At 31.4% G+C, this 11,806-nt stretch overlaps 1 protein-coding gene across 1 annotated transcript; it reads left to right on the top strand.

Annotated features, from left to right (window-relative positions):
* The first annotated feature begins 3,083 nt into the window (after window positions 1–3,083).
* LOC126709918 (peroxidase 3-like) lies at window positions 3,084–5,374 on the top strand. The gene is made up of 4 exons (XM_050410287.1): window positions 3,084–3,445; window positions 3,869–4,060; window positions 4,180–4,345; window positions 4,782–5,374. The coding sequence occupies exons 1-4, from the start codon at window positions 3,236–3,238 to the stop codon at window positions 5,186–5,188; spliced, it is 975 nt and encodes a 324-aa protein (XP_050266244.1). The 5' UTR covers window positions 3,084–3,235; the 3' UTR covers window positions 5,189–5,374.
* The last annotated feature ends 6,432 nt before the right edge of the window (window positions 5,375–11,806 follow it).

The raw sequence follows: 11,806 nt of genomic DNA, 5'->3' as shown, positions 1-11,806 counted from the left end.
ATGTATAATACTAAACTTAAACAGCTCCAAGAGATAGGTCGGCAACTCAAATATTAGAATTGCTCAGAATCATAGTGAATCATGGAAAATAAGTCTTTAATTTGGTTGAAAATTTGGAATCACTCTTCGTACATAAAACCAATAAAGTCGTTAATTCAATTTTCTCCCTTCCTCTTTTTCTCTATAGAAAATGTTAAAAGTAGTATGAATTTTATTACAAGAGACTTGTAAATAATATAATAATTAAATTTTGTGGTGTGGCATTGACAATTTAATAAAATAAATTTATTAATTATTTCTTTTATTTTGTATTTTTATTTTGAGAATCGTATTATTTTTGCATTTAAAACATTGATACTTTAATATCTAAAGTTTACATCACAAAATTTTATAATATTTTTAACTTCACTCTTAGTTTATTGTAACCACTTTCTCAAAAAAAGAAAAAAAAAGAGTTTATTGTAACCAATAAATGATAAACTTACTCGATCTTAAACAGATTTTTGTTTTTTATTTTTTATTTTTTAAAGTCTTAAGATCTTGAACTACGATTTTCATATTCCCTTGACCAAATCTACCCAAACCAGAATTCCTCAATGATAATAACACAAAATGTTAGAAGAAGAAAAATTTCATAGCGATTTTGTGGGCTTCATTCAACCGACAGTTTTCCATTTGACTTAGAATTTGTCAACCAACAGATACGTATGTGTACTCATACGTACTTATAAAAAAAAAAAAAAAAACCTTCAGTAGGTAGTACATAATTTTCATTTTTGGTCATTGGTACTTGAAACACAATTTGATAAGTCATTGATCTTGTTCATTGGAACAAGTTTTTTTTATGTCTAATTGGAACAAGATGATTTTTTTTTGAATGGAACAAGCTTTCTTCTTAGTCTTTTTTAATAAGAATGCAGTAACTTTCTTCTTAGTCTTAATTAAGGCTACATGCTTCCCAATTTAATCATTTTCCAACATTTCTCTTCCATAAAAGTCACAAATGGACCACGTGTAATTAAATTAAGGATATGATGCAATTCCATAACTTCTGCCAAAAAAAAAAAAAAAAAAAAGAAAAGAAAAGAAAAGAGAATAGAATAGAACAAATTAAAACCTATACTCCTACCAGATTTTAGAAAGCCAGATTGTAGATTGTAGGCGACTATATAACATGGTATTGGCCCCCTGTTACGCGGTATTGAGATAGTTTTGTCTCCTTTGACTCCAGTTTCATATCTCACAAACTAGAATTTACGCCCCTTAAATTGGCCCAAGGCCTGCAATCGTTATTATTATTATTATTTTTTTTTAATTGAGTGTATATATATATATATATATATATATATATATAAAGTAGATAATGTACTCATATGATATTATTCTTAACTTAAAATGAAACTAAATAATAAAAATGTGCTCTTATTTCCATAGAATTGGAACAAACGATACAAATAATGTCAAGAGCATTATAATTCAATTGACAACTCTTTATACAGAAATGTCTAGCTAATTTATATCTTTCCAACCCATTAATTTATTTTTGTATATCTATATGTATATAACTATACATGCATTTTTTTTTTTTTGTGTGGTAGAAATGGGAAAGTCTTATTTAATTATAATAGAGTTTATACAGTCACAACTATATCCAGCCTCAAGGGACATATTTTGCTTCTCCCTAGGCCTACCATATCTCTTACAAAAGAGTGTTATACAAAATTGGGACAAGTGTCATAGATGTTCAAAAGTTGCCGCCGTTGGTTTCCCTGTTTCGCTAAAACACATGGTATACCTGGACCACTCATGCCTACTCCATAAGACTCCTGAGATCACAGATTAAATATATACATTTTTTTAATTAATGCTTTTAATTGCTCTTTATCCTTTTATTTTTATTTTTATATAAGGACAAGGATATTGCGGTGTAAATGTGACAATTTATAAGGAAACTTCTCGTTTGAGCAAAAGAATAACTTTTTTTTTTTTTTGATAATAGGATATATACTTCCTATTTTAAAAACAAGTCACAATCTTTCCTACAGCTCGCTTTTCCCTGTCAAAAATTAAAAAGAAAGAAAATACAAGTCACAAAGATAATTGTAACATTTCCTATTAGAATAATAACTTAAATTAATATATATGTAAAAGTATTGAACGATCATGTGGGGGAGAGAGATCTACTTTCTTGAACTATAAGTATAAACAGACTTGGCCATGTTGGATTTTGTTGACTTTCGAACATTTAATTTTTTTTGTCCTTGACTGACCTAAGCTACAAGCGGTGCACATGTACATGGGTAAAGTATTTGTGCGATAATAATGATGACAAGATTAAGGTTTATCTGGCCTGAATGAAATTTGTATTCCTGTTGAATTCAGAATACCATGCATTAAAATAATTAAATAAATAGCCACAGGACATGATAATATTTCATATACATGCAATCTTGGGACTTCCAAGAAATGATTAAACTCAAAAGAAGATAGAGATGAAAATTGATTTAGTTTTCCCATGTATGTAATGTTATCCGAAAAAGAGTTAATCTATTAAGTAACATATTGACACACTTGTGATTCTGACATAATTTATTAATTTAGTCTTAATTCCAACTGTCAAGTCTATGAATTTGAACCATTCGTTAGCATAAAAGGTCGCATTCTTTGTTTCTCAACTTGATATATTTTAGTATCAGTACTAACTGCCAATGTTGTCAGACCAAATTTAGGCCCAAAAAACCATGGTTGACCAAGAAAAAACTAGGATTATCATAACAATATTGGAAATTGCCTAGTGATCACTACTCACAATACAGATAAAATACTCATATTATTTATTTCATAAACACCATATGTTAAGAAGGTGCAATGCAAATGAATGATTTTAGCACCATTTGAATGTCTCTGGTCTGCATTTTCATATATTAGGTAGGATAATCATCCGATTGATCATGTCAAAAATCAAATGGTTTGTAATTACTTAATTTGTCATTTTACAACAATATTTTAATGTAAAGTCGGTAACGATGGATCTGAATATTTAGAACTATATATTAAACAACTCTCTCTCTCTCTCTCCATAAAAAAAATTTTGCTTTACTGGATCTTACTGTAAAGATGCCATCAGATGTGTATATAAGGAAGGAGTTTGTTGTTATAAACCAGGGCATCCTGGCTTAGAGTTGCTATATTAAGGAGAGTTTGAGCATTAGAGTTACTTCAAAGATATTTGGAAATGAAGACTAACATTCTCCTTTTGGTCTGTTTAGTAGTTACTGCCATTTTTGGGGTTTGTCAGGGAAGCAGTCTCAAGAAGAGTTTCTATGAGAAAACCTGTCCACGTGCGGAGAAGATTATCAAGAGTTTCACATGGAAGCATGTCTCCAGCAACCCCAACTTGCCGGCAAAGCTTCTCAGAATGCATTTCCATGACTGTTTTGTTAGGGTAATTATCCATTCAAACATGCATGGCAGTGAAGTTGTATAAATTTCTTCATGCTAGTTTATATGTATATATGTGTGTGTCTATATATATATATATATATATATATATAAACTCTCGCATGCATTCATGCATACTTAGAAACATAAAAACCTAAACACTATAACATGCATGTATGTATGTTGGCATTTAGCACTCATGCGTTTAGTAAAACTTCATATATTTTTAGCTTACAAGTTACAAGAGTTTTGTTAGTACTTGGAGTTGGAGCTACTAGCTGCTACAATTGAACTACCTTGCTAGCTAGCTACATCTTAAAAAACTGTGACGTTTTAACATAATATTTTGATATGAAAATAAAACAGTCCGCATATACAGCTATGAAAATTTAATTTAAGCTTACAGAATTCAATGGAATTTTTGCAGGGTTGCGATGGATCAGTACTATTGAACTCCACAGCAAATAGCACTGCAGAGAAGGCAGCAATACCGAACCTATCTTTGTCAGGCTTTGATGTTATTGATGATATTAAATCAGCAGTTGAGAAGGAATGTGCAGGAATTGTATCTTGTGCAGATATCTTGGCTTTGGCTGCTAGGGACTCCGTTTCATTCCAAGTAAATAAGTCAATTAATATCAAAATCAATATTCTGAATAAGAAATCATAGTATATATGACAATCAATAATGTTAAGTTCTTGGCTCATATAGCTTCACTTATTTATAATGTTTTGCAGTTCCGAAAACCAATGTGGGAAGTGCTCACAGGTAGAAGAGATGGCCTTGTTTCACTCGCCACAGAGGCCTTAGCCAACATTCCATCGCCTTTCTTTAACTTCACTCAACTCCAGCAAAATTTTGCCAACAAAAATCTTACAGTGCATGACCTCGTTGTATTGTCAGGTACATCTACATAAATATATCTCAATAAAGAGAAATGTACTTAAAAAAAAAAATTTCTTTAAAAAAAAAAAATGTTAAAGGGCTTGACTTGCCAAATTAAGCATTAATTAATTTATCCCAAATTATTAATGGAGTTGGTTATAGTGTCCCTCTTTGTTAGAGTAATGGGATTTTATATTTTTTACAATTGCTTTTTATTTATTTATTTATTTATTTATTTATTTATTTTATGTATTAGTCACAATAATGTCGTGTCATAACCATTGTAAAAAATTGTATCCATATACTTATTATTTTTTTGTCACTCTAAAGCATTCATGTCTTCGTTTTCTAAGAGCAAAGTAGAAACAAGATTGTTTTTGTAACACTAAAGCATTCACGTCTTCATGTTCTAAAGTAACAGTAGTAACGCGTACAAACAAATCTAAATACGTAGGTGGGCACACAATTGGAATAGGTCACTGCAGATTCTTCAGCAACAGGCTCTACAACTTTACTGGAAAAGGTGATCAAGACCCTTCTTTGAACTCATCCTATGCCCAGTTCTTAAAGACAAAATGCAAAAGCCTCAAAGACACAACAACAACTGTAGACATGGACCCTGGTAGCTTTCAAAAGTTTGACAGCCACTACTATAATATCCTTCTGCAGAAGAAGGGTCTCTTCCAATCTGATGCGACTCTTCTAACAAACAAGCAAGCCAAATATACTATCCAAGAATTGGTTAGGCAAAACGAATTCTTCGAAGAATTTGCGAAATCAATGAAGAGAATGGGAGCAGTTCAGGTCCTTACTGGCACTGCTGGCCAGATTAGGAAGAAATGTTGGAAAGTCAATACTTAAAGGTGCTCCAGGTCAACGTAAATCTGCATGCTTTGTTTCATTGGATCGATTTTAATAGGTTTTAGTTGTTGGCAACGTATCATTGCTTTTGTAACATCTTTTTCTTTTTTTGGGTTGAATCTGCATTATGTATCTTTATTGAAAAAAATAAGTAAGTATTGTCATTGATGTGATTTACAGATTGAATGAACTTTCCAAATTTCTCAGTATAAAATTTTATTACATACCCTCCCTTTTTAACTCAGTCTATGGCAGTAATGTGTGTACCATGAATAATATATATATATATATATGTATGCAAAACTTAGAAAAAATCCAATTAGATTCTACAATTAAAGTCCAACTTTGCGCCATATGTCTTAAATTGTTTATTATTATAGAGCGAATTTTATTTCTTAATTTTGAAGTTAAATGTGAGATCACATCATAAATATCTATTCTAGTGAGTTATTGCGTATAAAAACCAAAGAGTCTAGAATTATTGAACATAAAAAAAAATAAAAAAAATAAAAATAGACAATTTATATTTTCTACCTAATAATATTCTTACAAGACTTTTTGAAGAGTTAAAAAAATATATATAAAAATGACCATCAATAATATTTATATTATATATAAAAATAATACTATACATTTTAATGTATATCTTTTAAGTATATTCATGCAAATACATAGGGTTACGAACTAGTTTGTAACAAAGAGTGTGCTACTATTATTAGTTTATTACTCATTACTTGGCCAATTGACTCCTCTAAACCATGTTTAATGTGTGTATGGTGAATGTCTAAATAAAGAGCGTGTGACTATACCAACTGATACCTCTAAATCATGTGTAAAGTTAGAAAGAAATATGGCACAAAATTAAGAACATGAACTATTGTAACCAAAACCAAAATTCCAAAAATATGCTAAGCTCACAACTTTTACCATAACTTGCTCATGTGGCAAGTCGTGGGTAGTGGAGCAAAAGTTGTCAGTCCACAACTTAACCACTCACGACTTGCCACTTAAACAAATTGTGATAAAAATTGTATTAAAAATTGTAGTCTTAACATTACTCAAACCTCAAACTAGCCAAATATGTCTTAGTGAAAAGTATGATATCTGGGACGTTGGGTTAACAATGATGTCATTTTGATAAGATTTCTTCATAATTTATTTACAATAAAATCATCTTTATCTCTCTTGTCTCATAGATTTTATATGATTTTCAAAATTAAGAATTGTTACATAGGTTTTATTTGATTTTCAAAATTTAGAATGGAGATGATATATACAAGAAAAGATTGTTAGAAAAATTCTAAAACTAATTTTATTGACAAATTCACATGAGGTACTGAAAACGATATTGTTCCAATAAATGAATGTTCCAGAACAACATCAGCTCAGTAAATAAATAAATAATTGCCCAGCAATATCAAGACTAATAAAAACTTTGCATCTCCTAAAATAGTCTAATGCCTTCACTTTTAATAAGTCACATGTATGCCTCATTATACCGGGACTATAAAAGTTTTTATAGTACTTGGTTTGCACCTGCATGTCCATGAGTTACTTGATTCGAGTCACTTTTAAAAAATGTGAAGACAGAATGTAGATAGCCCTAACGCAACCATGAATGCCCCATGCCATGAATTTTGTAAGTTTAATTGGGCCGGGTCAATGATCACATGTGCAAGACTACCATTTTATTGTTCAAAAAAAAAATTATATTACCATTCTAGTAATCTCGTAGCTTTACATCCTCTTTCTTATTCCGAAAAAAAAAAAAAATCAAATTTCCTTGCATATTCCCATATTTCTGGGGCTAATCAATCACTCCCTCTTATGCCACTTTATTTCTAGCGACATTAAATTCTTGTTTAGCCTGGGCGTGGGGTATTTCCATATTGACCGTATTTCTACCCAAAATCTATATCCATATATAATAAGTCTACCTCTTCAATGTTAAAACTTCAAAAAGTAGCAATTGCTTTTTAGAGACAAAAAAGGAGAAACTACAGAAAGAGTTGGTGTTGTGCGAATGGAGGTAAACTACTTCTTCTTTTTCTTCTCCTTCATCACTATATATATATATATATGATAAAGACAAAAGCTAGGGAAAGAATGCTAATTGATTCGTAATGCTATGAATAATGATCTCTCATACCTTTGCTTGAGGTCTAGTGTGGTTTATATAGGGTTTTGCCTTTCTAGCCGTTGGAGACTTTCTATGGTAGCTTAGATGCCTTCATTGTAACGCTTCTGGTAAGTTAATTGGGTGAAGATCCTCCCAATGGTCATCTCTTTCGCAACGCTTCATTGTTAGAAATAGGTCCTTAATTTCACCACATCATCAAATTTTAACAACTGGAGCTATTAAAATGTCCCAAAAAAAAAATGACACCATATATAAGTCATTAAAAAAAAAAAAAAAAACAAAAACAAAATCGACATTTTAAAAGTAACATAACGATCGGGATGGTACAGTGACCTGTAAAGTGATACAGCATAGCACGTGGTGAGAAACCGAAGACTTCACCCACAAACAATTAATGGTACAAACTGTTCATAGCTGTCAAAGGGCAAGGTAGGCCCAAACAGGTTAGGTCCAACCCAAGTTTGCTCTAAGCCCGTTCCAAAACTAAGTCCATCCCACTCCTTTTGCACACAAGCCCTAATTTCCAAACTTATCTCTTACACTCACAACACTCAAACCCAAGTTAATTTCAAACCCTCTTAGGCCCAACATGAAGAAAATACCTGGAAAATCATGTTGTTAACTTTTTATTTAATATTAAAAGAAAAAAACCTTTTAAAAAAAAAGATCGGGCTTGGTTGAGTTTGGATATCCACAGGTGAAAATTCCAGTAATTAAAAACAAATGCTTAATGATTATTAAGATCTAAGTATCCATGAGTAAAGTTTTGGGTCAAGTATACCTAACCCAAACTCAATTCATTATCCCTAAATCCAATCCATGTATGGCATAATGGTATAAAAATGGCAAATGGACGGGTTGGTTGGGTTCGAGTTGGGTCAATCAAGTTTCGTGTCGGGTCGGGTCTATCCGTATTTTTCAAATGAACTTAAAAAAAAATTATAAAAACAAATCAATGCAACCTTTTAAAGAGAATGAATAAAATCAATCAAGGAAATTAATTGAACCTAATGTTACTTGTTAATATCATTCTAATTCTAACAGTTTTGAGTATGACTACAATTCTTTATAGTCATGAATTCATGATGACAAATTCTTCAATGTTAATAAATCATTGCCAAAATTCTTGTAATTACTAATTTACAACTTCAAAGAGAGATAGATCTTAAGGAGCACCCAAAAGCATATATTTTAAATTTACATCACTAATAATATCATTCCCACAAAAGTAACCAAAAAATAAAAACTAAATGTCATGGACCATGTCAAGTTATCATCCTCCATAAGTACACATATTCTTGTTGAATTCAAAATAATTATAAAGTTAAATTTTTTAGAAAGATTATTTAGGAGGAGCTGGAGCAATGGAGGCATGGAATACTGAGTGAGAGGATAGACAACTCTTAGGTTTGCTAGATTGGACTCTTTTTCTTTTTTCTTTTTTTTCTTTTTTTCATTTTATATTTTTTTATTTTTAATTTAGTAACTTCAACTTAAGTTTTGTCACTTTATGTAAATAGACAAGTAGTGTTGGTAACTTAGTAGTGTTATTGTTAGTATATAGTCAAATCAAATGTCTTGAACTTTAACTATTAGTCATTTCTTAATGTTTTTCTATTTGCTTTGTTTACTAGTTTTCCTTTCATTTTAACATCTTCCTTTTTTTTTTGATAAAATAAATGGGTTATCATATGACACATGTCACTATTTACTCTTATTGGCTATTGGCTAGGGAATAGGCTACCAACTTGCCATGCTTTGTGCTCTATGCACCTACCACCCAAGGGCATAGTCTAAATATTTTTTGGCAAGAAAAAAAAAAAAAAAAAAACAGGTCAGGTCACGGGTTAGCCTGGTTGGGTGTCACAGGGTCAATTTTTCTTTTAAATTTTCTGCTTGTGATGGCACTAAACCCCTAACTTAGTCTCAGCCAACACACCACACACACACACATTGCTAGAACACTCAGAACATAATTATCAAGGGAATTCACACACACATCGCACACACAGTATTTACAGGGCACCAACCCTAACCTTTATTACTCAATATCAAGTACAAAAGAAGCCCAGAGAATACACACGAAATTCTCTAAGCCAAAATTACACACTTTACTGTTGACAGCCCCAACAGCCTAGGATAAATGCACAAAAATAACTGTCGCAGCAGTTACTACCAAGTAACTGCCCCCTTATCTAGGACTTGCTACCACAGGTGGTTTGACTTAGGACACCTTCAACTAATGCTATCTTGGCCTGCTCTCCACCTTTCCAGCCCTTACTCAGCAGGTCTCACTACAAAAAAAATGCCTATTAGCGACCAAGAAATTTGACGGACCCAAAAAGCCGTCTCAAAAAACCTTATTTGTGATGGCAAAATAAAGCCCTCGCAAATACTTGGTAAAATGTGAAATATTTGTGACCAACAAAAAAAGCTGTCGCAATTATGCGTTATAGCCGTCACAAATACTAATATTTTGGAGGGAAATTTTTCCTCCATATTATTTGCGAGAGACAATTAAAAATATCTCGCAAAAAGTGTATTATTTGTGACGATTAAAAAAATGCCGTCACTAATACTAAATTATTTACGAGGGTTAAAATCGACCTTCACAAATAATCATTAAAATGTAAAAAAATTTGGAGGGAAATGTTCCCACCAAATTATTTCCGAGGGACAATAAAAATTTCTTGCAAAAAGTTTATTTTTTGTGTGAGTTAAAAATATACCCTCACTAATACTAAATTATTTGCGAGGGCCACAATTGGCCTTCGCAAATAGTCATGAAATTATTAGTTATTCTAAAATTCAAAGAAAAATAAAAAGAAATACATAAACATATAACACTTTGTATTCTTTAGATAAACCTTTTGTTTACAGCCTAAAAAAAATGCCTTTTATATACATCCTATACATGAAAGGTCTATCCTTATTTTCTAATAAATTTTATCCATAAAAAAATTATGGATCTATTTGGATACAACTTATTTTTGCTGAAACTGAAAACTAAAAATACTGTAGAAAAATAATTTTTAAATGTGTGAATAGTGCTGTGAGACCCGTGAACAGTGTGTGAACAGTACGTGAACAGTGAATTTTGTCTCTTGTACAATAAATTCATGTGATGTTACTGTTCACGCGCTTAAAAAAAAAAAAAAAAAACGTGAACGTGGATCCACGTTTCCTATACCAATTTCAACTTCAAAATGGTAGTCTGAAATTCAAAAATAGCAGCCTTTTGTACTATCTCTTCTCAAAAGTGAATAAAATTTTCTTCCCATCAAGGAAAGCGAGCTTGTCCAATTGAAATATAAGCCGATCACAATATAAACATTATCAAATAAGTCAAGTCTCTTTATTTATTTATTTGAGCTAAAAAGGATAGAAATGCTTTATTAGAAACAAAGAAGAATTACATTAAATAGTCCTTTTAACACAGAAGCATGAAGAAATTTTTAGCAATTACAAACAAACAACCTGTGTTTCCTTCCCATTTTGTGGAAAATGCTTATTAGATAGATGTCCAACATCAGATTTGTCCTACAAATATATTTTGATTTATGTTGTGCTCTGGACAGGAATGAACACAAAATAATAAATTAGTTCCTTCCATGTCTTATCTTTAATATTCATAATTGTCCCAATCACACTGTCAAACATTGTTATTGATTCCGTTCCGTTCCGGCTGGAACGGCCGAAATTTTTCGTACTGGTATGCAAACTGATATCGAAATACCCCACATTCCACCTCGGGTCAAATTTTAGGCCGTTTCGGTCCATTCCGATCATTCCGGCCGAGATGCAAATTTCGGCCGATACCGGATTTGGCCTATTATTAACTTTTTTTTTTTTTTTTAAGTTTTATTTGGGAGTTCTTTTGATGATGAATTTGATCCTTCTCTCATGGATGATGATGATGAGGAGGAGTAAATCTTGTATTATTTGATATTTAGTTATTGTCTTGTAATCTTCTTATTGTGTGATGTTAAATTGATGTTATATTTCAAGTTATTGATGTTTAAGACTTAAGAGTTAAGACTAAATGATTTGTATTATTTGATATTCAGTTATTTAGTTATTAGAATTGACAATTTTATGTTCTACAAGAATATATATAAATTATTTTTTAAGAACTCCGAAACACCCTGAAACGGTACGCCGAAATCGGCCGGTACCAAAATATTCCATTCCACTGGACAAACCGAAATAGGGTCCGAAACGGTATTAATAACAATGCTATCAAATATATTTTTTTCAACATGCATCACATTCAAATTGTGACGTAACAGAAGTGTGCTCCAATATGGCGATTTAAAGAAAATCAATGTCTATGCTTCAGCCATCTTGTAAGAAGCAACACCAAACCTTTTACATTTTTTATTTTTTTTTTTTTTAAGTACAAGTGTGAAGATTGGAACATAGTACAAGTTTGAAGTTGGCCTTAATGAGGAAAAAACTATGATCCCAAATTAAGATGG

The sequence above is a fragment of the Quercus robur genome, chromosome 12 (genome assembly GCF_932294415.1).
Source record: "Quercus robur chromosome 12, dhQueRobu3.1, whole genome shotgun sequence".
Taxonomy (NCBI): Eukaryota; Viridiplantae; Streptophyta; class Magnoliopsida; order Fagales; family Fagaceae; genus Quercus; species Quercus robur.
The sequence above is the reverse complement of the archived record's forward strand: the minus strand, read 5'-3'. Positions and strand labels throughout refer to the sequence as shown.